The sequence below is a fragment of the Leopardus geoffroyi genome, chromosome A1 (assembly GCF_018350155.1).
Source record: "Leopardus geoffroyi isolate Oge1 chromosome A1, O.geoffroyi_Oge1_pat1.0, whole genome shotgun sequence".
In the NCBI taxonomy this organism is placed as follows: domain Eukaryota; kingdom Metazoa; phylum Chordata; class Mammalia; order Carnivora; family Felidae; genus Leopardus; species Leopardus geoffroyi.
Window position 1 is genome coordinate 227,423,456 of NC_059326.1, and position 27,120 is coordinate 227,450,575.

At 45.7% G+C, this 27,120-nt stretch overlaps 1 protein-coding gene across 2 annotated transcripts in view; it reads left to right on the forward strand.

Annotated features, from left to right (window-relative positions):
- The first annotated feature begins 21,627 nt into the window (after window positions 1-21,627).
- The window catches only part of ANKH (ANKH inorganic pyrophosphate transport regulator), a 142,266-nt gene continuing 136,773 nt past the window's right edge, over window positions 21,628-27,120 (forward strand). The window contains exon 1 of one of the 2 annotated variants that reach the window (XM_045441681.1): window positions 21,628-22,206. In XM_045441681.1, coding sequence (XP_045297637.1) covers window positions 22,111-22,206 — 96 coding nt within the window. In that variant the 5' untranslated portion in view covers window positions 21,628-22,110. The remainder of the gene's footprint in view (window positions 22,207-27,120) is intronic. The other variant, XM_045441689.1, reaches the window with a different exon arrangement.

Below are 27,120 nucleotides of genomic sequence, written 5' to 3' on the forward strand. Positions count from 1 at the left end.
ACCCTCCACCCGCTCTCTGGAGTTTTCCATGTAAAGGACTGATGAGCTCAAGCCCCATTCCTCGGGTCAAACACCTACAAAACTATTTTATAAACTATAAAATGCAAAGTTTATGATCATTATGGCTCTGTTAGCAAAGAAAAAAAAAAAAAAGAAGTATTACCTGCTGAGATGATAACCGTGTCTGGCTACAATAATCACACATGGAATAAAAACCAAAGTCTTTGGTCTGGTTTCCAAACTTGCCACCACCCGCCCCTGACCTAGGCCTATCTTTTTTTTTTTTTTTTTTTTTTAACGTTTATTTATTTTTGGGACAGAGAGAGACAGAGCATGAACGGGGGAGGGGCAGAGAGAGAGGGAGACACAGAATCGGAAACAGGCTCCAGGCTCTGAGCCATCAGCCCAGAGCCTGACGCGGGGCTTGAACTCACGGACCGCGAGATCGTGACCTGGCTGAAGTCGAACGCTTAACCGACTGCGCCACCCAGGCGCCCCTGACCTAGGCCTATCTTGTCTTCCAGCCCAACCCTCCCCTGGGTCCCACCTGCCCCAGGTACCCCCAGGGGAAAAGCCCTGTGCTTTCATATTCATGCTGCTTCTGACTTTCAGAAATGTGCTTCCCTACATCTTGATGTGCCCTAATCTTACTAAGATAGCAAATGTTTTTAGTTCCTCTTCCTGGACCCCATCCTGAAGGCTCAGTGCAAATGCCATGTGTTCTGTGAGCTGCCCTCCGCACTCCAGCCGGGAGAAATCTGTCCCTTCTCACTTCCCCTGTGTCTCTCTCCAGCACATCATCATTTTCTGCCTCTAATAGAGTCATGCATATACACATCTTATATCCTGTCTAGATTATAAGCATCCTAAGAACAGAGGCTCCCTCTTACTTATCACTACGCTGCCAAGTCTTAAGCCATTTCCTGGGAGACAGAGGCTGAGGGCATTTGCTTCATGTTTTCAACAGAGAGATCCACCGATGCTCAAAATGTAAGAATACATCCATCCCATGGTCACCCACAAATCAACAAAGACATAATATAAATTCAGGCTTCATTGTGGGGTCAAGCCTCTGAGAAGAAATATCCCTGGATTACTCTCTCCTTTCTGAGCCGGAAGTCTTTGTCTCCTCGTAAATACTGAAAAACTTACGGTGTGAAATACCTGATTTGTTTCTTGACCATTACTAATTTCAATATCAGCTGGTTCAGAAGAAAGCAATTATACAACCGACGTAATAAATCCTTTACAAGGCAAAATAGTTCCAGGTGGTTCCAATCACATACAATCTTTCTGATGTGGCTCTAATGTTTGCTACGTCGTAAAAGTGACTTTTTAACTTTTGAGCTACTTTGCAATGAGGGGTAGGTTTATCATCAGGACGGTGACTTCTGCTCGCCTAGAAAGCGCGGCAGGAGTTTATTGGCTGTGGTGATTCATGATTCACCAAGGGGACAATAAAAATGAGGTCCACCACATATCAAGCCCTTTCTGGGGTCATGGTACATGCCTCACTGTACCTTCTGGTGTGTGATCTGCCTCTCTTTACAAGGCTGTTCTTTTTGTAGTTGTGGGTACCAGCTCAATTCTGTTGGGTTGGGCTGAGTGTTAGGAAATGTGGGTTAAAAAAAAAAAAAAAAAAGGATTGTCATTACCTATTTGTATTCTGTCAGTCATGCTAATCACCAGACAACGATATGAACCCAATGAGAAAGAGATTCTACCTGACTCTACTCTTCCTGAGGCAGACAAACTATAAGATTTCCATCAGTTCATCTGACATGTGGAAACTGGTGCATTTCTGCTGGCGTCCTGGGAGCTTTGCTTGCGTGTTTATTTCGATTTGAGTTTTTGTTTTCAAGTAGAGTAACAGGTCAAATCTGACCTCCCCATTCTTTTCTCTTCTCTCCAGGCACATCAACATTACATTGCGTAAGCCCATTATTTAATACTTCCTCTTACAGGCTCTGTTCTTTCAACAAAACAGCCCTGGCCTTGTTGGGCAATGCTCTGTTCCCCTCCTTCTCTTCCCCCTCCTTCACTCCCTACCCAGAAAGTCTAGCTGCCTGCTCTCAGTCTTTAGAAATGTACGTTCACCAACCACCCAAAACGATGCCTATCTGAACAGAACTCCTCAAAAGAAAACCCCTGCAGCCATTTTGCTGAAATCCAAGGGGTGTTCCTTTTGTGGAGTTGGAGGTCTTATTATCAATGGCTGCTTAGATTCGCTGGGCATGATGGGAAAGAGGGCATTTATGAGTAGGGATCATAATCATCCCCTAAAGACACCCGCCTATTTTCTTTCTCCAATAGAGGCTCTGCTGCTGATCGCTTCTTAACCTTCTTTACAGCCGCCATTCCCAGTTACCAGGATTTCACAGAAATCTAAAAAACAACAACAACAATAACAAAAGACAACTATCTCAACATCACTCATCATCAGGGAAATGCAAATCAAAACCTCAAAGAGATATCACCTCACACCAGTCAGAATGGCCAGGATCAAAAAAACAAGAATGACAAGTGTTGGTGAGGATGTGGAGAAGGGGGAACACTTTTGCACTGCTGTTGATGGGCATGTAAACGGGTGTAGACACTGTGGAAAACAATATGGAGATTCCTAAAAAAATTAAAAATGGAAATACCATATGATCCAATAATTCCACTACTGGGTATTTACCCACAGGAAATGAGAACACTAATTCAAAATGACATTGTTTACATTGTAAACATTGCAGCATTGTTTACAATAGCCAAGATAACGGAAGCCACCTAAGGGTCCATTGTTAGATGAATCGCTAAAGATGTGGTATATACACAATGGGATATAGATATATACAATGGAATATTACTCGACCATAAAAAAAGAATGAGATCTTGCCATTTGCAGCAATGTAGATGGACCTAGAGGGTATTATGCTAAGTGAATTAAATCAGACACAGAGAGACAGATACCATATTATTTCACTTACGTGTGGAATCTAAGAAAAGAAAACAAACAAAGAGACCCGTGAATATAGAGAATAAACTGGCAGTTGCCAGAGGGGGAAGGGATGAGGGAGGTGGGCAAAATAGACGAAGGAGATTAAGAGGTGCAAATTTCTAGTTATCAAATATGGGGATGAAAAGTACAGCATAAGGACGATAGCCGACAATATTATAACAACGTCGTATGGTGACAGATGGTAACTACACTTGTGGTGGGAAAAAGAAGAATTATAACTACCAATGATTACGGCCATTATTTTTGGAAGCTCACCCGAGTATCAGAAAAGAATGGACGTGATCTCCCCATGAAGGCAGTTCTCTAAGTGAATGAAGGTAGCTTTGTGTTCTTAGTTGTCTCCAATCAGAGGCTGGTGAAGCTTTAATCCTGAGCTGGCAGTGGCCCATGGCCCAGCACTTGGGAGTCGTTGCTCTGGATGTCCGTGCGTTTGACCAAAGCAATGATTGGCCTCCTACGCTTTGCAGATCGTGGTAAGCATAAAGTTGACTGTGGGTGTATTTATTCCTTGCGTCATTCCCAAGTGGTTAGGAAGAACTTGGACCAAAGAGGTAGACGCATCTCCATCCAGAGCCCAGTTCTAACGCTCGACACCTAAGTGACCTTCGGTAAGTCTCTTAACCTTTCTTAGCTTCTGATGCTACATCGACAAAACAGAGAGGCAGCAGAATCCACTGAGTCGAGAAGGGAATTAAATGAAGACGATCCAAGGGTCCTTGTCTCAGCAAACTAGGCATTGTTTTGATTGAAGTATAATTGATACACGACATCCTATTCGTTTCTGGTGTACATCACAGCAATCATTATGAAACGATCCCGTGATAAGTCAAGATTCCATCTGTCGCCGTACAGAGTCATTACAGTATCATTGACGATATTCCCTACGCTGTGTGTCATATCCCCGTAATGTATTTATTTTTTTAACTGAAACTTGTGCTTCTTACTCCCCTTCACCTATTTTGCCCATCCTTTGCCCCCTCCCCGTTGGTAACCAACAATTTGTTTCTGGTATCTTTGAGCAGGTTAGTCACCTGGGACGAGCACTGTGCGAGAACTGGAGTGTCTAATAATATGCCATACGTAGACCTCGAAGACACAGAGATGAAAGTCCCCATCTTTACCTCAAGGAACTCCCGGAGTAAAGAGGGGCGCCCATAAGAGGACAGCCAGATACACTGAAACTGGTTGGGATAGAGGCAAATACTAGAAGCTACCGGGGCTTGTGGAAGATTCAGAGTTAGGGAGTCGAAATCAGAATGAGAGGCTTCTCGGGGAGGTGAAGTCAGAGCAAAAGCTTCCGGGACGTAAAACTAAAACAAAACCACCAACACGAAGAAAGAAGGGTCAATTTGGCTTCTAGATGTGAATGAGACCGACTTGTAGCGCTGTACCTAAAATGTGCAGATTAAAGTCTGGCAGACAAAAGGCCCTCCGTCATCTTGTTTCAGCATGCCTAGGGAGTGAAAAAATGGCTTTCATCAAAGAAGCAATTTTCCTCTGTCTTGCTGCCTCCATTCTATTTGGGTTGCCCTAAGAAAATTCTTCTCTGCCAATTCTGACCTGAAGAAGATGAGTTTTTGGTGAAAAGAGAAAGAGAAGTTACAGCTCATAGTTTTTGGGAAATCCCGAAGGGAGCTCTTTCAAGGAAACCAGAGTATGCTTGACCCTTAAAACGGGTTTGAACTGGCAGGTCCACATATCCATGGATTTTTTTTTCATCAATATATTGGAAAAACTGGGGGAGATTTACATGCTTTGAAAAAACCCAAAGTGGAACTGCATAGCTTAGAAACACCCGAAAATTTTTAAGAAAAAGTTAGGTTTTATTAAGAAATACAGACTACAGGGGCGCCTGGGTGGCTCAGTTGGTTAAGTGTCCAACTTCAGCTCAGGTCACGATCTCACCGCTGGTGGGTTCGAGCCCCGCATCGGGCTCTGCGCTGACAGCTCAGAGCCTGGAGCCCGCTTCGGATTCTGTGTCTCCCTCTCTCTCTGCCCCTCCCCCACTCGCACTCTGTCTCTCTGTCTCTTGAAAATAAACGAATGTTTAAAAAAAAATTTTTTTTAAAGAAAAATACAGAATACAATGCGTATAACATGCAAAATGTATGTTAGTCAACTGTTTATGTTATTGGTAAGGCTTCCAGTCAACAGTAGGCTGTTGGTAGTTACGGTTTGGGCGAGTCAAAAGTTATACACAGATTTTTAGCTGTGTGGGGACGTCTGTGTCCCTAAGCTCCACGTTGTTCAAGGGCCAGTGGTATCTGAGTGACTGAATTCCAGGGTGGCACTTGGCTGCTTGCTACTCCAAGTGTGGTCCTGCACCAGCAGTATTGGGAATGCACTAGAAATGCAGAATTTCAGGCCCCAGACCAAGAGGCCACCATGGTGGCCATGCAAGGCCACCATGATTTTAACAAGATACCCACGGGGATTGGTAAGGCATATCACGGTTTGAGAAGTGCTACCCTCGCCTAATTCCTAGAGAACAAAAGACCACCACGTGACCGTGACCGCAGGGAACAGCATCAGAACCCCCACCTACCGACTTGGATGGACTTTACCTACATTCGTGGGCGCCCCGGCTGAAAAGAATATCCACCTGCCTAAAAGAATAGCAGTTGTGGGACACAGAGAAGAGCTCGGCCCCAGACGTGTGTGATGTATAACCACCTTGTGGCGCTACCTACATGATCCACTGAAGTTCAATAACGTTTACTTGCCCTTTACGCCCGCGATCTTATTTATATCCCAACCAACCGAAAACTTCTGTTTTATTTTTATTTACTGGTTTATTTTTACACAGGAGAAACCCGGAGCTCGGAGACATGAGACCAACTGCTGGGCTCACGCACAGCCAGAGGTTCCAAGTCCAGGGTCCCTTCCCGAAGCCGAGAAGCCCATGGTCTGCCACAGCTAAACGTATTGCCAAAATCACACAGCTGGACCAATGGAAGGGTCTGGTGATCTTCTCTCCAGACCCTAATTTCCATTCCCAGTAACCCCGCTCAGCCCCCAGTTTCTGAACTGCCAGACCAACCTGCTATTCTCAGCTTTCAACTCATGGGCGGCTCTGGGTCCCCCGGGTCAGCAAGCTCAGAAACTCTGGAAGCAGTCACCAGGGCCCCAGGCCTGTGAGTCAGAACCGCTACTCACATGCAGAGTTGAATTGAGTGGCTGAGACTGAACACCAGGGGTCCCTAATCACCAGGTAGGCTACTGGAGAAAAGCTACTCCGTCCCTAGGCGAGAGGCAAAGACAGTAAAAGAGAAAGGACTTGCTGAGTGACTTAGATGTCCCTGCAGGAACAGACTAGCTGGTGAAGGTAAGATATAAGGACCCAGACCACAGCCCCGCTTCCTCCCATAGCCGGGAAGCTCCAAGAGTAAACACTGAATGCTGATTGGCATCCGGGAAGGAACACAGGCCTCCCAGCTAGGCATGGAGAGGAGGGGGACGCTGGTATTTCTAGAATCATCTAAGCATCACGCTAGGGGCTTTACACTTGGCACTTTGATCTTCCTAGGGACACTCTGAGGTCAGTATCATGACTCACATTTCACAAATGAAGACTGAGCCAAGCTAAATATATTGCCAAAATCACACAGCCAGTAATTGGCAGTCACTTACACCCAGATGGTCTGATCCAGAGCACTCTGTTTCCGTGGGACCTAGACGCTGGAAGGAGGGACTGCACAGTGAGCTGTCTCTTCCTCTATGGCTCCTTTGTTTCTCTAAATTACTCACACACATTTGATGCATTCTCTCGAGCACGGTGTTGTGCACAAACTTACAAAAGCATGCACCCTAGGTCTCTGAATCCTTCCCCCACCCCGCTTTAGGGCGCAACGCCGTGGAGACGGTTGAATACCGCCCCCTTCCCAAATATATGCCCAACTCCCAAGATCCAGAACCGGTGACTGCGACCTTATTTGGAGAAAGGGGTCTTTGCACATGTAATCCAGGTAAGGATCATGAGATGAGATCACCCTCGATTTAGAGTGGGTCCTAAATCCAAGGATTTAGAGTGAGTCCTAAATCCAATGACAGTGACCTTATCAGAGAAAGGCAGAGAGAGGTTTGAGACACGGAGACTCAGGGAGGAAGACAAGGCAGAGATTAGGTTTAAGCAGCCACAAGCCAGTGAATGCCTGCAGCTGCCAGGAGCAGGAGGAAGCAAGGAGAGTTCTCTCCTAGAGCCTGCAGATTTCAGGCGTCCAGAACCGCGAAGGAATAAATTCCTGTTGTTTGAAGGCACACGGTCGGTGGTAATTTGTTTTGGCAGCTCTAGGAAACTAATTCACGCTGAAATTAAGAATCTTTCCTGTTGCAACTATCATTTAAAAAACTGCATTGGCGTCTAGAGCCTATAAAATGTATTTACTGTAAATCCATTTGATTTTGGATTGGGAACTCAGATTTGAAAATCTGCATTCAGAGAATTACTAATTGTAAGAATATACAGTCAGAAGGGGCACGTGGGTGGCTCAGTCTGTTAAGCATCTGACTTCAGCTCAGGTCATGATCTCACGCTTCCTGAGTTCGAGCCCTGCCTCAGGCTCTGAGCTGACAGCAGAGAGCCTGGAGCCCGCTTCAGATTCTATGTCTCCCTCTCTCTCCATCCCTCCTCCACTCATGCTCTCTCTCTCTCTCTCTCTCTCTCTCTCAAAAATAAATAAACATTAAAAAAAAAGAATATACAGTCAGAAAATAATATGTACAAAGTAGGGCGATACATTAACTACTTTTTTTCTCAAAAAAAAAAAAAGAAAAAAGAAAAAGAAAATGCTTTTCCTGCAAAATATTTTGCAGTCCAATAGATAACATTATTTAGGGATGAAGGTTACTTATGTTATTCCTATAGTGTCTTAATTAGCTTTTCTTTAATGGGCATTAAGCATAAAAGACAGGAAATGGAAAAGAACAAACACAAAGAGCTTCGATTTCACCCACAAATCTGTTTTGCAGCCTGCAATCTGTCAGGAAAGCCTGCAAACCCTCCATTCCATTTTTTGGTATAAATAGTTTTTATTCTGAGCCTCTTTCTTCTCTCTCTCATGCTAATAAGAAATTTTTAAAGCAATCACAAGCTCCAACTGAAGATAAGTGGTAAGGCGGGCTTCTCTAAAATGCCCCACATTATCCTCCCTCTGTCCTCTTCGTGAAGATTCTGCAGTAATCTGTCATCCTCCAAATGGAGCTGAGATAGGCTTCTTTCCTGGAGCACTGTCACTGTTTACCTGGGAGGTGAGCTAAAAAGCCTAGGACTCCCACATTGGAAGAAACAAGGGGAAGGTGTGTTTCCAAAGTAGCCCCAGGCGTGGAACAGGGAACCTTGGGGCTTAGCCTGGGTGGGATCCTGCCTCCATCACTGACTGGGTGAGCCTCTCTTGAGTTGCAGCTTCTTTGTGGGTAAAGTGTGGATCCTTGTAGTGTCCACCCCATGAGCTTTTGTGATGAAAGACATGTTGCTAAACCCTGCTAACCCTGAAGACAACTCTGTCTTCATTGTACTCAACTTATTGGCACATTTGACATGACTGGTCACTTTGTTGATTTACTATCAAAATAAACCCTCCCCCCTGGCATTTCCTCCTGCTTCTCTGAGCTCCCTTAGCACGGGTCCCTTCCCTCCTCCCACAGGAGGACCCCGAACCTCTTATTTTCTCACTCCGTGGCTGGCCTCATCCAGAGCTGTGACTTCAAATAGCACCTTTTTGCTGAGGATGCCTGAATCTCAATCCCAGCCTCCCGTCTGAGCTCTAGACTGATGTAGTCACTCAACGCTGTCTGTAGCAGCTCCCCATCTGATATCTAATAAGCCTTACAAAGTAAGCGTGTCCGCACCAGACTCTTGATTTTCATCTCCAGAACTGCTCAGTCTCCCGTGCTTCCCATGTCAGTAAGTCGCAATGCTAGTTTGGGCGAGCAAGTCAAGGCATGCCTCTTCTCTTGCTTTCACATTCAAATCCATCAGCAAATACTGCCACCATAACTTCTGAGTATTTCCAGAATCCACCACGTCTTGCCTCCTCGCATCTCAGCTCATGGCTCCAAGCCATCACCCTCTCCCTCCAAGGCAATTGCAATGGCCCCTGTACTGGTCTCCTTGCTCCCACACTTACCCCCAACCCAGCCTTTTCTCTGCTAGGCAAGCAGTGCAATTCCTTGAAAACCTACATCAGACATGTCCCGGCTCAGAAGTCTCCAATGGCTCCCCCATTTCACTTGGATTTCCAGCAACTCCCATGGGCCTCACCCCCAGTAGATCTCCCTCCTTGTTCTTTCCTCCAACATTCCGAACCGTTCCCAGACTCGAGGTAACTCTTCCCTCTGCCTGCAAAGCAGATAGACACCTACTCAACAGAAAGAACTCCCCTTACCACCCCCTGTTCCCCTCTGTCCTGTGCTCAAATTTATTATTTCCTTGTTAGCCCTTGTCTCTTTGGCGTTATATATTTGTTTGCTGTCTTTCTCCCTGCTAGAATGTAAGCTTCATGAGAGCAATGAATTTGGTGCATTCATTGCTGTATCCGTGGCACCCAGAATTCTGCTTGACACATTAATAACTGTTGAACGATTGAATGAAGGAATGAATGGATGAATGCGTGAGTGAGTGAATGAATGAATGAGGTGCTACATGTAAATCACCAAGTACATTCTGGCACAAATATGTAATTGATAAATACTATCTGCTACTGTGCCTGCTGTTTCATTACTAATTATTATTTGTCTAGGTCCTTTATACACCCCGCCCTTCCTCCTGGCCCTTCATTTTTTTAGATCTGTCACTGTCATGCCCAAGCCTCTCCACTGTCGGAAGGAAGTCATGGAGATTATGCTGGCCGGGAAGAATGTCATTGGCTACCCGTCTTCTATTGGCTCTGAGTTTGGTGCTCTCACATACATACATAAGGAGGAAGGTAGGACTATACTGTCTTCAGGAATAGCCATTGGATGCCCTGAATGTGGCTTTGGACAGCCTGAATTCCAATCATGTGTTCTGTCATTTTTATAGACCAGCTAACATGTAAATATTTCTGCCTCCAGGGGCAACTAGGTGGCTCGGTCGGTTAGGCACCTGATTTCGGCTCAGGTCATGATGTCTCAGTTTGTGAGTTCAGGCCCCACAGCAGGCTCTGCACTGACAGCATGGAGCCTGCTTGGGATTCTCTCTCTGCCCCTCCCCGATTTGCACACGCACACACTCTGTCTCAAAATGCATAAATCAACATTTTGGGGGGAGAGAGAGAGGGTAGGGCACAAGCAGGGGAAAGGGGCAGAGGCAGAGAGGGTGAGAATCCCAGGCAAGCTCCACGCTCAGCATGACAGCCCATCACGGGGCTCAGTCCCATGACCGTGAGGTCATAACCTGAGCCAGAATCAAGAGTCTGACACTCAACGGACTGAACCACCCACCCGGGAGCCCCCATAAGTAAACATTTTAAAAAAATGTTCCTGCCTCCAAATTATACCTCCCAGGCTGGCTTTGAAACGTAGCCCAAAACAGTATTTGGGGTTCCGAAAACACAACCGATCTTACCTGATGGACTATTAGGGCTGTTTGGGGGGCCATGCGAGCGTAAATATGTGAATTTTGTAGGGAAGAGTTAGGCGAGCCCCCGGAAAGCAAACCAAAGAAACTTGTCCCACAGCGTGCCTTGGGAACTGTTACCTGGCAGATCAACAGCAGATCGGACTTACTCATCTGCACAGCTTTTCAGCTTTGGGCCACAGGGTCTGCACAGATGTGTTAAGAAGAGGTGAGTACACACACGCACAGCACGTCATTGTAAACGTAAGAATGCTGGGCAGAGTCCTTGGAAACCAGGGGGGTGAGGACAGATGACGGGGTGGGGTCTCTGGCAAACAGCTACCCCGGCCTGGTAGGCAGCCAAGCCACCGTGAGATAAGGTCTGTCGTGGGTACCTGTTCCCCCCACACACCCTGGTGATTGCAGCTGGTGGGCTTTGTGAGTGTCGTGCTTGGGTCAAATGCCCACCTGTGGCCCCAGCGCCGGGAAGGATTTGGAAAATTACTAACCCAAAGGCTAAGGAGACTCAGTCTCGGTCCAGAGCCACTTGACCCCCGATCCCCCGACAAAACACTCTTTTGGAGACAAACTGGCAGGATTCTTAGACAGAATGAGACAAAATCACTGACTCAGGAAAACCAGGCCCTCTCTGGAGGGCTGAAGTCTTTTAAGACGTGGCTGGAACATTCTTGGGTGGGACAGTTCATCAAAAAACAAACAACTTCGCAGTTCGCCTTCATCCAAAACAAGTTTCTCTGTGAGCTGCCCTAGCCACTGCCTCCACCTCGGGCCAGGCTATTCGGGCGTCTCCTGAACACCAGTCTTTACCTCGGCCGTGGGGACCACACCCTGGTGTGTCCCAGTTCCTGACCTGCTGGGGATCCCGGCCCTGCCTCCATGCTGCCCTCGCTCGGCTCCGTTTGGGGTTCCCTTCATAAGCCACCCTGAGCTCGGTCCACCTTGGGCGGTGACCCTGGCTCAAACCCTGCATGGATAGGTCAAGCCAGCAGGAACAGAAGAGGACAGTGGCCAGGAGTACTGGCCTACGTCACCATTTTCAGCTGTGCAGACAGCACGGCTGCCCAGTGAACACCTAGGGGTGCCTTCCTGCATTTCCACTTCCTGGCAGTGACGTAGGACGTCTAAGGACTCGGTCCTACCAGGCCATCCCCACCCTATGTGGGGTGGCACCCGGATGCAACTTCTCATGGGACGAGGCCACACAAGGTCTCCAGATGCCAGACAGAGGGCCTTTCCCGAAACCTCCCCTAGACAGCCGGCAGCTTGGCTCGGGGATCCAGGGATGTTTGTTCCCCAAAACCACTCTTCCACTATTAAAGGAGAGCCCAGCGGGGTCCCTGTGCTGGAGCATGACCCCTTGATGTGTGTGGCTGCACCCCAGCCCAAAACTTCTCCCCACAGGATGCAGGGAGAACAGGAACTTGGGCATAGGCACTGAATTTGGAAGGCTGAGCAGGAAAAAAAGAATGTAAAATAAATCATTGATATTTTTACATTGATTACACATCTAGTAGTCATATTTTTGGATAGATTATTTTAAAATATAGTATTAAAGGGATGCCTGGGTGGCTCAGTTGGCTAAGCGTCTGACTTGGGCTCAGGTTATGATCTCACGATTTGTGAGTTTGAGCCCCGCGTCGGGCTCTGTGCTGACGGCTCAGAGCCTGGCGCCTGCTTCGGATTCTGTGTCTCCCTTTCTCTCTGCCCCGCCCCTGCTCGAGCTCTGTCTCTCTCTCAAGAATAAATAAACATTAACAAAATTAAAAAACATATATTATTAAAATTAATTTCGCTGTTTTGCTTTGCCCTTTTAATCAAGTTACTTGTGATGGGCTAAGTAATAGCACCCAAGGACCCTGGGAACCCAAAAGCATCACTTTATATGGAAAAAGGTGAGACTGTCTATGAACCATGAACCTCAATTCTAGAGAGTTGCTGAGCATAACCTTGAGTTGTCTTCTGTTGAGGAAAGAGAATGTACATTTGCAGTTGTAAGTGGAGTAGTTAGGCCTTGTAAGGCACAGGCATCCTTGGACATATGGGTGATGTATGCATGTATGTTACATAGCCAAGGGGCAATGGGACATGTCCCAGATACCTGTTGACTTGTCTGCCAGTCCCTCTTCTCCGGGGCTCCCAGAAGTCATTGTGGACAACAGGACCTCATCCCCTGACTCATCTAATTGAACCAGGATGGGCACCTGTCCCAACATGGTCGACTTAGGGTCCCTTTGGTTGAAATATTGACCTGAGAGCAAAAGGGACCTAATATCTAAGCTCAGGAGCTATGGATGGGCATTTTCTACTGACAATCTGGACCAGAAAGGCAGAGGAGGACAGAGGAAAGAAAGGAAGGAAGGGATAGGGAAGGGGGGGGGGGGGAAGAAGAGAGAAAAGTTGCGATTAGAGATGCAGAGAGTCCCGATGGTAGCTTTAGACTAGGTTGATTTCTCTTACATCCAACCAAAGAAATTCAACTAATACACCTGATCACAGATCAGTTGTGAGAAACAAATGTCATTTATGTAAAAAGTGCTCTGCAAACGGCACAGTGCCATAGAAAGGCTAGTGCTGTACTTATTATCAAGGCAGACCCCTCTCTGCCGTCAGTGCTCTAGCTGGTGACCTTGACTCCACTTTGGGATCCCCTGACTTCCCACTGTCTCTTCTCCCGAGTCATCCTGCATTTCCCCACATCTGAGAAACTCCCAGAATCTGCTCTTCCTCCAGGAGCCCGTGGCCCTCTCCTGTCTTTTCTAAACTAAAGTACTGGACACACAATTGGACTAAATAATCTCTAAAATTCCTTGCAGCTTTGCTGTGTTGAAATTCTGAATTTCTTTCATGATCCTCGAAACTCCACTGACCACTCAGACCGTAGACTAGGGGTAGGTGCATCAGAGGGTCCTGGGGGCTGGTGAGAATGCAGCGCCCTCCCCCCCAGGATTACCCCATTTTTCAGCTTGAATCACAGTCTGTGGGGGAGGGTTGAGACGCTGCCCTTGAAGCATCCAAAAGTTGCAATAAATTTTAGCTGTTGTTAGTAATATAGCAAATAGAAGACCCTGTACAAACTCTAAAGCAAATCGACTGGGTCGATTTAATATTCAAACATAAATTGTAAGCTTCCTTATCCAGCCTCTCTCTAGAATAGGAGAGGGGCAGCTGTTATCATTAAAGGCAGCATGCAAATGTACCTTGATTTGTGCGCTCATTTGTTTAATGGCTGCTCCACCGAGGAAGGGATTATGTTTTATTTTGCTTTAACGTACACATACGTTTTATTTAAAGTACGTTTGTGAAGGTATAGTTTACACATAGTAAGAGTCGCCCTTTTTAGGCAGACAGTTCTAGGAGTTATATAACCACAACCACAGTCACAATATAGACTATTTCTATTGCCCTGGAAAGTTTCCTTGCACTTCTTTGTAGTCCGTCCTGCCTGCTCTCCCACCCCACCCCCAGTCACTGGCAACCCCTGGTCCGATTTTGTATTTTCCACAGTGTCGTGTAAGAGTAGCATACTGAGTCACTACTCAGGCTCTTTTTGCAGGCTCATTTTGCTTAGAATAATGCACCTGAGATTCATTCATATTGTTGCATTTATCTGTAGTTTGTTGTTTGTTTGTTTGTTTTATAGTGAGTAGTATTCCAAACCATGGATGCATCACAGCTTGCTTATTCATTCATCAGTTCATGGTTTTTTGGGTCGTTTCCAGCATGGGGTCATCACGAATAAAGTTGCTAAGAGCAGCTGCATGCAGGTCTTTGTGGACATCAGTTTTCGCTTCTCTTGGGTAAATACCTCGGAGTAGAACCATTGGGCTATTTGGTAAGTGGAGATTTAAATTTATAAGAAACTGTCAAACCATTTTCCAGAGTGATTGTACCATTTTGCATTCCCAGCGTGATGTATGAGAGCTCCGTCTACTCCGTACTCTCCCCAGCACTCAAGCGTTTTTGCCACATTTTTAAATTTTAGCCCTTCTAGTTTAGTACTTTTAATGCACATTTCCCCAACAAGTAATGAAGGCCAGAGTCCTTTTGTATGGTCATTAAACACACGGGTTTGAGTTACTTGTATTCTATGTTTATGTTTTGAGAACATATCTATATTCCTGATACAAGCCCTTCATCAGATACGAGTTTTGTAAATATTTCTTCCCAACCCCTGGCTAGTCTTTAACTTCCTTAACAAAAGCTTTGGGAGAGCAGAAGTTTTTCATTGTGAAGTTCAAGTTATGAATGTTTTTGTGTGTGGTTGGTGCTTTGGATGTTGTCTCTAAGAAATCTTTGTCTAACCTATAGTCACAAAGACTTTCTCCTGTGTATTCATCTGGAAGTATTGTAATTACTGCATTGAATTCAAGATCTATTCTTACTTAATTTGTACACATGGCATGAAGTATGGCTCACAGGCCATTATTTTGCCCCAGCAACGTTGGCCGCAAATATTATTCCATCTCCAGTTAACTACCTTGCCATTTGTGTGAAAAATCAATTGCCCATAGATTCAAGGTTCTATTTCTGATTCTTTATTCTCTTCCATTGATTTCTATGTCTGTCTCACCAGAACCACACGGTGGTGATTACGGTAGCTTTATAGTAAGTCTTGAAATCAGGTCATTTGAGTCCTCGAGTTTTGTTCTTTTTCAAAATTGTTTGGCTTTCCCCAGTCCTGTGCTTTTTCTTTCTCCAAAGGATTTTCAGTGGGATTCTGTTTAATCTGTAGACCAACTTGGGGAGAAGTGATATTTTAATAATGCCTTCTGGTCCATTAATGTATCACACCTCTCCATTTAATTTAGGTCTTCTTTGAACTCCTAATGTTTTATAGTTTTCAACATTTTTTATTAGATCTCTCCCCAAGGAGTTCATGAATTGTAAAACTGTTGCCAATTATGGTTTTTAAATCTCAATTTCCAATTTTTCAGTGCTAGTACCTATAAGCACAAAGGAGTATTGTGAATGCCTCTGTATCCTGTGACCTCGCTAAGCTCAAATATTAGTTCTAGTCGTTTTCTTATAGAATCTCTGAGGTTTTCTGTTTAAACTATTTCATCATCTGTGAATAAAAAAAAATTTTTTTTTCCTTCCAATGTGCATACCTTTTCTTTCTTTTACTTGCTGGATTGCATTGGCTGGAGCCTTCAATATTGTTTTGAGTAGAAGCAGTGAGAGAAAATGCCACGCAATGTTCTCCGTCCTAGGGGGATTATATTTGCTTCGTTCAATACTACATGCCCAGCATCTTGCACCATGCCTGGCACACAGTAGGCACTCAAAAGAATTTGCTGAATGAATTAGAACAAAGTTAGCTTATCTACACAGAGACTAAAGCAACACGGGTTTCATCAACATCTTATCCCACTGCTCATTCTATTGAGTCACGAGTAAAACTATGTGATGTGTTCCAGGATAGCATTTTGAAATCGGGAACGTCTTCAAATATAAAAATGCTCTGGGGGGGAATGTAGGAATTCAGGGATAAGCTACACGCTTAATGTGAAGGTGACACTGTACTGCAAATTTGCCCGATGAATTAAAACCTTAATTAATCGATAAGTTCAATCAAAATGCAGTAACAACAGAACTCTTGTTTGTCTCCCTCTTCTCTGGGATCGTAAAGTCTGAGAAGCTACAAAATCTGATTTCTACATACTTAGGTATTAGAAATTGAGACTAATGCAGCTTTGCCTCTGACTGCCAAAATAATAAACAGAGGGAAAAAAAATATCAAAGTGAGCTAGAATTACACAGGAAAACTTGGTGAAACGCATGACATTTTAAAAGGGCTTTAAAAAAAAATAGACCTTAGACCTTGGATAGGTAGCAAGAGTAAAAATTTAAGCTTTATTAAATATTTTTAACTTGTATGCATTTTATGTTCGTCTGGTCATTTTTAAAAAACAAGCAAAAGCAGGGGCACCTGCCTGCCTCAATCAGCAGAGCATGCAACTTTTGATCTCGGGGTTGTGAGTTCGAGCCCCGCATTGGGCGTAGAGGTTCCTTAAATATAAGCAAAAGCAGAAGTTGAAGAAAGAGAGGAAAAGGGGGAACAAAAAGTAGCTATATATTAATCTCAGTTACATCTCCATTCCATTTAATTTGTTAAGAATTACCAGACTGGGGCGCCTGGGTGGCTCAGGCGGTTAAGTGTCTGACTTCGGCTCAGGTCATGATCTCAAGGTTCGTGAGTTTGAGCCCCACGTCGGACTCTGTGCTGACAGCTCGGAGCCCGGAGCCTGCTTCAGATTCTGTCTCCCTCTCTCTCTACCCCTCCCCTGCTCGACTCTCTCTCTCTCTCTCTCTCTCTCAAAAATAAATAAACATTAAAAATAATTTTTAAAAAAATGACCAGACCTAAGGTTTGCAGAACCAGGATGAATTACCTACACACATACCCTTTGTGTGTTATCATAACGAGCAAGGGTGAGTCAGCCGATCATGAAACGCTCACCTATATAAAGTACATTGCTTCCAAAATCTAGGCAGTCAGGTGCTAATGGTGTGGGGTTTTTGAATGGCATGAGCAGAATCCATTCCAAAATTTACTTTGTGTTTTTCATCACTTTGCAGATAATAGAAGTAAGTTACTACTTACCAGTACAGAATGCCATCAGGTTACATGAGTGACCTGGCAAGAGGCTCCCCAAATGCTTTATCCTCTAGCAATTATAGAAAAACCAAATTTATAAAAGGCATTACATATGGATAAGTCTCTGTGTAAATAAATGGATCTCCGCTCTGAGTAAAGCTGCCTCAAATCCCTTCCTCAGAATAAAAGAAGAATTAACAAGAAAAAAAATTATGCATGACATTTATATGTCTGCTGTCCATAATTGTTTTTTTTTTTTTTTTCTGATTTAATTTTATGTCTTCAACATTTAAAACATTGAATGCTTCCAGGGTGCCTGGGTGGCTCAGTCGGTTAAGTGTCTGACTTCAGCTCCGGTCAGGATCTCATGGTTGGTGAGTTCGAGGCCCGCGTTGGGCTCAGAGCCTGGAACCTGCTTCAGATTCTGTGTCTCCCTCTCTCTCTGCCCCTCCTCCACTCACACTCTGTGTGTGTCTCTTTCTCAAAAATAAATAAACATTGAAGAAAAATTTTTAAACACAACATTGAATGTTTCCAAAGCCAAAGTTAGATAACAAAATACACTCAAGAGAATTCCTTCTTCCATTCCTATTCGACCGTGTGCTCTTTCTTTCCCCATAGATAAACTTTCGAATAGTTTTTGGTTTACACTTCCTGTGTGACTTTTTCACAAATATAAGCAAAACACATATGCATACGCAACCACGTTCATGTTTCTCTCCCATTTTACCCCCTTTCCCACCAAAAGAGCGTATGATTTCACGGTTTGGCACCTTGTTGTTTTTTTTTTTTTGTTTTTTTTTTTTTCACTTACCAAACTATTCTACAGAACATTCCATATCAGCATGTTAGAAATTTTCCCCATTCCTTTTTGCAGTTCAACATTTTGGAAGCACCTGTGTGGTCCCTTTAAAAATATTAAAGAAGTCGGTGCACCTGGGTGGTTCAATCGGTTAAGTTGTGGTGTGTCTGACTCTTGATTTTGGCTCAGGTCATGATCTCTGGGTTCGTGAGATTGAGTCCCACATCGGGCTCTGTGCTGACAGCAGGGACTCCGCTTGGGATTTTCTCTCTCCATCTCTCCCCGCCCCTCCCCCATGCACGTGCGCTCTCAAAATAAATAAACTTTAAAAAATAGGGGTTAATAATTTTAAACATCAAAACAATAGTATATGGCTGGTCATTTATGAAATTGTTTCTGTGAAAAGTAACTTTTTCCACCCTCCGAAATTAAGGCTACCTTGCACTTCTGGTGATGTTTTGTAAATATTTTTCAAAATGTTTTCTTTTTATCACCTTCTGTTTGCCCGTGGTGCTAAATACAGAAAAGGAAAAAGGAAAAGTCTAGATCTAACCACTGTTAATAGTTGAGCACATTTTCTTCCAGCATGTTTCCTATATGTACACATTTTTTCTTTACACTTTTGAAGGTAGAGACCGTACACCTTGCAGTGTCCTTCGGCCAAAGACCTTGTAAATTGAAGATAAAGCTGTACCCTCCTAACACTCTCTGAATCCAATTTAAACGCCTTTGTGATCTCTTCTTGGGTTCGGGGTAATTTAGAAAATTTCCCATTCATTATCATCACTTATTTTCTGGAGTTATCTTTTCCAACAACTACTAAGTTAAAATGAGGAAGAAAAAGAGAGGTCAATCACTCCCTTTGAAACCAGTTATCTGATTTGGAGTCTTTGACAGGAAAAAAAAAAAAAAAACAATTAAATGTCCCATTAACTTCCACATTGCCATAGTGTGATTGAAATTCAGAGGGCTTTCAAATCTAAAAAGCGCTCCATGCCATAATCAAAGATGACACTATTAAATCACTCACTTAAAAAATACACTTTTAGAATACTCAAGGGGCGCCTGGTGGCTCCGTCGTTAAAGCGTCCGACTTCCGTTCAGGTCCTGATCTCGCAGTTCGTGAGTTCGAGCCCCACGTGGGGCTCTGTGCTGACAGCTCAGAACCTGGAGCCTGCTTTGGATTCCGTGTCTCCCTCTCTCTCTCTCTGCCCCTCCCCTGCTCACGCTCTGTCTCTCTCTCTTTCACATATAAACAAACATCAAACACTTTTTGGGGGTGCTCAAATAAGGATTGAGTATTCAATCCTTGTTTTTTTTAATTTATTATTTTTTTTAACGTTTATTTATTTGTGAGACAGGGAGAGACAGAGCATGAACTAGGGAGGGTCAGAGAGAGGGAGACACAGAATCCGAAGCAGGCTCCAGGCTCTGAGCTGTCAGCACAGAGCCCGACGCGGGGCTTGAACTCACGGACAGCAAGATCATGACCTGAGCCGAAGTCGGACGCTTAACCGACTGAACCACCCAGGCGCCCCTCAATCCTTGTTTTAATACTCAAACAGCCTTTCACTGACTCACTGGAATTTTCTGACCATTCCTCCTTAGGAAGGACTGTGCGCGTTTGCATGGGCCAGCAGCAGGACTAGCAGGAATGTGGCAGGTCCTTGTCCAGAGACCAGCCAAAGCAAACCTGACTTGATGAGTATTGATCGAGGACCTCATCAACCCCGCCGTTCTAGACAAAGGTCAGTGTAATTAGATTGCTTTGAGTAAAATGAGCCCATGGCAACCTAGACTAACAGAATGGATAAACCATAAGGTGATATTTGCTTTAGAAAAGAACTACTTCCCAGAGAATTGCTTTAAATAACAAGCTCTCTTACCATATCTTAAATAAGATTTGACTACACTACGTCTATCGGAACTTGCCGTTGAGGAGAGTCCTGTACACAGGTACTTCCTGTTTTGCTGCGAAGTCTTTTAAATAATATTATTTGGCACATATAACACAATAAATAATTACCAAATTTTCATTGTAATTATAGGGGATGTCGTTTGAGGTTACATCAGAGCTACAAGGTAAATTATCATCCTCTTTCTCAAGGTCTTGGTAGACTGTGGAATTTAAAAAGGTCTCTTAAAAGGGCATAAAATATGGAAAACATTTAATACTTTCAAATGGATTGTGAAATGCTGAAACCAGGACGTTGAGGTCTCTAGCTCCCTATTAACACAAGCTTTACAAAGCTACATGTGACGTCACAGGCTCATTCCTACGTGCAAAACTGCTTTATCACTTTTAATAACAAATTAATTCGCCGTGCTAATTACACTTTAAAAGAAGCGCGGGCGAGGGGGGTGTGCAAAATAACCTGAGCAGGACGGGCCGTCCTTCAAAAATTACGACTTGCCAGAGGGCAACAGTATTGGATAAACCAAAGGCAGGTCCTTCTAAGTGGTGGGACTTTTGCAGGTCACGAGCCCATGAAGCTGACCTAAACAGGAGACTCTTTTCACCTCTCCTTTCACTAAGGCTATTTGCTAAGAGTTTTTGGTTCAGGGCACAATTCAGCAAAAGGGTCAGAAATATCCCCCCCCCCCCCCCCCCCCCCCCGCCTCCTTGAGGCTCTTTTCGCTCACTGGGGCCTCAACCCTGCTGTCGGAGGGCGCTGCCGGAGATGGATGTCGGCTTTGCTGTCCGAGCTATTACGAAGTTTTAGGTAAAACATTCAGCACAACTATTATTTACTCTAAAATCACCGGGGCGCAGAATAATAAAAACAGTTTCTTCTGTCCTCTTTCCCTTGTTTACCTAAAAGAGACAGGCTTCCCGAGTTTGTTGTTGTTTTACAAGAGCGGTGCACGGAGGAGAATCTCGGCTCACTGTTCGCCAAGCGTGCTGGAGGCAGCTCGGCGCGCTCCACAGGACCGCCGGCCCAGCCAGGGCGCACGCAGGGAGCGGTCCCCGCGGCCCTCCGCGCATCTCCCCCGGGGACACCCTGAGTGTGATGCACCCTTCGCTGCGACCTCTCCTCGGTCTCCGCGCCCGTCCAGAGCGGCAATTCCATCTCTCCCGGCCCCTAGTTCCCAGGTGGGCCCGAAGCAGGCCCCCCAGCCCCGCCGGGAGCTGCCGGCTCTCCCGGTCCCCGCCCGCCCGAGGCGGGCACCAAAGCCATCGCGGCGCCCGCCCGGGAGGGCTGCCCAAACCCGTTCCTTCCTTCACAGCCCCAAGCGCCCCGATCCCTCCCGGCGCGTCCGCAGTCCCGTCCCCTGCCCCGCCTGCCAGTCTTCCACACGCCCCAGCCGTTCCCGGGACTGCGCGGGCGGTAAGAGCCCCGTCGCCGGCCCCGGCGGCCCCGGGGCCTCCAGCGGCTCGGCGCTCCGTCCCACGGCCTCCCCCGCGGCGTCCTCCGCGGCCGGGGGGGGGGGGGGCGGGGGGCGCCCCGGGCCGCGCGCCGCCCCAGCCCCGCTTCGCCGCCGGCTCGCGCCGCCGCCCCTGGCCGCCCGGGGAACCGCAGCGAGTCCCACCCCGCGCGCCCCCGGGCGCAGCCGAGGCGGCGGCGGCGGCGGCCCCACGGCCTGTGCGTGCGCAGCGCCCCCCGCGGCCGCGCCTAGCGCAGGCGGCGGCTGAGGGAAGGAGGGCGCCGCCCGCCCTCCCGCCCGGCCCGGCCCCTCCCCAGCCCGCCGCCCGCCCGCCCCCGGGGCCGCCGGCGGTGTCCGCGCCTCCGCGCCCGCCCCTGATTTCCTCCGCACGGCGGCGGCGGCGGCAGCGGCGGCGGCGCCTCGTGCGCGTGGTTATTTATTTATTTCCGGGCCCCAGAGCGCTTATAATGGAGCCGCTGTCAGCAGAACCTTCTGCTGCCGCCGCCGCCGCCGCTGCCGCCGCTGTCCCTCCTCTTTTTTTTCCCGGCAGATCTTTGTTGTGTGGGAGGGCAGCGGGGATGGACTTGAGCTTGCGGATCTCCTGCTAGAGCAGCCGCGCTTGGAGAGGGCGCCGCAGCCGCGAGGAGGAGCCGCCGCCGCCCCGAGGCCCCGCCGGACCCGGCCTCCGTCCGCCCGCGCCCCCGCTCGGCCCACTCGCCCCGCGCCTCCCGGCAGAGTCCCCTCGCGGCGGCAGATGTGTGTGGGGTCAGCCCACGGCGGGGACTATGGTGAAATTCCCGGCGCTCACGCACTACTGGCCCCTGATCCGGTTCCTGGTGCCCCTGGGCATCACCAACATAGCCATCGACTTCGGGGAGCAGGTAAGCCCCGGCCGCGCCCCCCGCCCGGCCCGGGCAGTTGCGCCCTGAACCCCGCGCCCCGAGCCCCGCTCGCACTTCTTGGCCTTAGACACCCGGGCGCCAGGGGGTGAGAGCAGCGGGGAGTCACCTGCTCCGAGTGCCTTTTTTATCCTAGGACATTTGGTTGGGCTTGCAGCTTGTCAAGGATGACTTTTCCAGCACTCCATCCCCCCTGCCCCCAATTATTCAGCAGACTTTTCCAGCTCTCTCCGGAAAATGTTAAAAGACCAGAGGGATTAGAGCTTCACCTATAGAAGGGTTTTTAGTGCACAGCAGGAGTATTATGTAATTTGTTATTATGTAAACCTCAGGTCTGTAAGTAGTTGCATATATATAGATCAAGTGCTTGGTTTTTATTTATCCGGTGTTGGTGGTGACGGTGATGGCGATGATGGGGAGATTTTGCATTACAGTGTGTCCAAGTTGGTTTCCAGGTACTTCTAATTTTTTGGGCTTTTTTTTTTTTTTTTTGCCCAGGTATGGATTACGGGTGCCCAAATGATAAGCCGACCGTTGGCCATCTCTAGTTTGGCATTTGTTTATTTTTTTCTCTCTTGGACCACTAAAGGAGGGGAGCACATTTTTGTTTGTTGCCTTCTCATCCTTGCTTCTTTTTCGTGCTTTTCCCCATTTCTCTCCATGTGGCGTCATTGCAAATGTAGCGCTGCAGACTCTTCAGCAGAGGGGCACTGGTACTCTGCACTTTGCCTGTGGGGACCGTTTTTGCAGGGCCTCGGGTGGGATGCAGCTGCATCTCAAGGCCAGGAAGAGGATGGGGGGGGGGGGAGGGGTCAGTTCCTTGATGGGCAGGTGTGGAAACCGTCGGGGCGTGTGATGAGCCACACTCCTGGTATTGTAGTATCTTATTTCTTTTCCTGTAAGTCAAGAGACTTCGAGGGATGTTTATATAGAAAATGACCTATGTTAGTGCACTTTTAGTTTTCCAAATCCAGTTTTTCAGAAGGGGGTTTGTTTGACTCCACTAGTAGAGGAGTATTGGCTTGGATTGGTCTTTCTGTACTCAGAACTTTTGACTGATTGCAACTCTGCAGCCTCACTAATACTTAGCCCACATTGTAAGCTGCTTTTTTTCTGCAAATTTTCTTGCCAATGAGTGTTTGCAACGTAGTATAGTCTCTAGAGACCTTTATCTAGTAAGCCAACTAATTTCCCTTGGTGAAATCTTACATTTTTTCTGTTGCCACTTTGCTCTGACAGTTGCTTTCCAGGGTCCCCCAAGGGCTTCTCTGCTCTCCATCTCCTTCCTGCTCACCATCTCTTCTTTCCTAGTTAACTGGTGACTTTGGACATTTCCTATCATCTATGGAAAGGTTTTAGGACCTGAATTTACTACACTTCACATTTTAGATGAGTCAAGTGCTATATAGACACCCAAACCTTTTACTATTTTAAGGCTTATTTTCTTGGAGCCACCCCAAAGGTGGTCAGAAAGCCCGGGCTACTCACCAGCTTACTTGATCACTTCTCCCTGAACTGGTGTGTGTGTGTGTGTGTGTGTGTGTGTGTGTGTGTGTGTGTGTGTCTGTGTGTGTGTGTGTGTGGTGGGGTGGGGAGGGAGGATTATATGGGATAACTGGTGAAGATAAGAGTATTCTTTGTCGTAACTAAATGACTTGAATATAACATAGTATTGCCTCACATTTGCCTTGATTTAATTCCAGGCCGATATACCTAAGGATTTGATTTCAGTGTAAGGGAAAGGATCTCTCCTGAGGTCACAAAAGGGACGCTAGACATATAAACAGTTATACAGATGGTTTATCCTTGTGGGTCTAATAATTCAAGTGCCTTCTTAAAACATTGCTAACCTAATTATCATAACTGACATAAGCAAAGTGCCAGAAGCGTTGTCTTTTTGCACAGAAGCTTTATCAACAAGTGTTGTTTGAGGTCCTTATCCCTTAAGCGCCAGTGCATTTATGAGGTTGCAGGCTGTCTGGTGGTTGAGATAGCTTGTCAAGAGTTAGGGGTGAAGGGATGGGGGAAAGAAATCGACAGGTTTGCCAAACCTTCTTTTGCCAGTATTGTTTGATAATTGTTTTTGCAAAATATGACAAGGTTAGAGGGATGGAACTTACTTTTTCTTAGTTTTAAACTGAAGGAAGAGAATTAACAGTAGGAGTTGAAGAGTGACCTGGTCACATGTGGTAAGAACAGAGGAGCGTTTTTACCCCAATTACTTGGAAACACAACAGCGAAGAGGAAGAATGAACCTGGTTGCAAAAGTAGGTCTACTTTAGACTTCAGAAAATATGCAGCTCTTGACTTGAGTTTTTAATCATGGTTTAGACAGATGGACCCATGCAGATCTCTACCAGTCTTCTGTGCCAGTGGGCAGGTATATTACACCTTCCCTTGAGCGAACAGTGTTTCATATTTCAGTAACTGACTAATCCTGAAGAAGAAATGTAACAAGGGAGTGCAAAGGTCAAAGGTCAAAGCAGCCTTTGGGTTGCATGCTGTGGAGATGATCGAGAAATGCAAAATTGAAAGGAAAACATCTCATTAGCTTTTAAGTCTCTGACTTGTCAAGAGCAAAAAGATAGTAAAATGCCTTAAAGTGTTTCTTAGATGGGTTTTTTTTTTTTTTAATGGTTATAAACATCTCTGTTGTTCCTGTAGAAGAATATATGGACAAAAAATGGGATTCCAGCTGTATACAAGATTCCATTGCAATTTGAATAAACAACGCAGATGTGACTGTGTACAGGAATTATACAGTCATAAATTATCTCAGAGCTGTTAGTGCATGTGGGGGAGGGGCGAGGAAGAAGCCTATAATGATTCATTCAGTGCCTCCTGAGATTCTCCATGAACAGTCTGTTGTATACAGTTCCCTATAATTTTATAGGTCAGTCAGGGAGGAAACCCAAATATTATGGAGTATTCTAACAAGACGAGCAAAAGCTATTATCACATTTTAAATTTTGGTGGTGGTGGTGGTACTTTGGGGGGGGGGCGAGGGAGGGTTGAAATCTACACTGGGGAACAAAACTATATGGAATACATGACCTGCTTTGTAATATTAAACAGAAGCACCATAGGAAAGAATGAGAATAAATCCATTATTGCAGAAACTAAAATAATGTTTGTAGAACCCTGTAGATGCATAGAACACTTTATAATAATGGCAGTATATCTAGAATTATAATTTTATCTCTATTTTTATACACTGAAAATCAGAAGTGTTAATTGCTTCCATTCACAGACCACTCAGTATGTGCTTAAAGCATCTCAGCACATGTTGTCAATGAGGAAGGACTGAGAGGCTTAGACGTGTTAAGTCACTTGTCCAAAATCACACAGGTATTACTGGGCAGAACCAGGATTCAAGCCCACATCTGCTGGGCCCTTAGTCATTCTGCTGTCTGCCTTCTCCAGTCAGGCTCATCACTGAAATCCACCCAGGAGTTCTTAGAAATTTAGGATAAGTTCTGGCTTTTCTGATTCCCAACCTGGGCTTAAACTTGATCTTAGCTGTCAGATTTTGAATTTATGATGTAAGACAATCATAAAATTCCATGATCCAAGAGATTCACGGAAGAACCAAGTTATACAGATAATTCATATTGATAAATCAACAGTGTATCTTATTTTGTCTTTTGTTAAAAGGGAACAAAAAGATAAGCAACTGATACTTCACAATAAAATTGTTTAGAAATTACTTAGTCTGTATCACTGGAGCACTACAGATTGCTAAAATACATTTTGAACAATGTATTTCTTTAAAATATCTGCAGATGCCCATGTTGTCACTATGTTTAAAGGGCTGTTATTTCTGCTTAAAACTAAACTTGGTACAAAGTCTTCGAATTCCTTAAAAGCCAAGTTCACCAAATTATGTTGGATAAATCAGTGAACTTTGTTACAAGCTACTTAACGACACTTAATGCGGTAAGTACAAGTTTGTTCTGAAGACTTTGAAGAAGACAAGAAGGTTGAAATTGTTCTCAATTCAGAAGGAATGTGTTCTGGGGCACCCGGGGGGCTCTGTGGGTTGAGCATCTGACTCTTGATTTCCACTCAGGTCACAATCCCAGGGTTGTGGGATCAAGCCCCGTGTCAGGCTCTGCACTGAGTGTGGAACCTGCTTAGGATTCTCTCTCTCTCCCTCTGCCCCTCCCCTATGCTCACGTTCTCGCTTTCAATAATAATAATAATAATACTACTACTAATAATAATAAATAAATAAGTAAATAAAAGAAGAAATGTGTTCTTCCAAGTGTCAGGCAATTCCCTTTTTCACACCAAAATGATAACTGTGGGTATTTCCAGTTGCCCTGAATGATTGATTCACTGAATTTGGTTGGGTCCAGTATGATAATTCAAAGACCTAAAGTTTTTATCTGTGAACAAAGAGTTTTGTATATGGAGTGTTACAATTAGTAGCATAAGATGGGCAGTAGGAATGCTAAGAGCCCTTCCTGACTTAGGAAACCTAGCGTTAGGCTTTCACAGTATAATAGGGTCTCAAGTTACTAATATCACAAAATGGGAAAAAAAGGGAGGCCCAGGAAAAATAGTTGTATACATGTCCTTTCTGTCTATTAAGTAGAGAAATACATACCCCCACCCACCCAGACCAGGAGGTACAGGAATGGAAAAGGGTGAGTATCTGACACTGACCACTGTTGGGAAGGGAGTGTGTGTCCATCCGAGGTCCCTAAGTGATGCAAGGGACTCCCCAGGCAGCTTGCCTTAAGTGATACTGAAACTGACCTGTGTATGTTCCACTGCGCAAAGTACCTGAAGCCGGAAATGGCTATCTCAGGCTAGGTTTCCTAGTAATCATGGGGGGCGGGATGGGGGAGACTTTTTTTTCCCACCTATTCTGTACTAATGCAATACATTTCA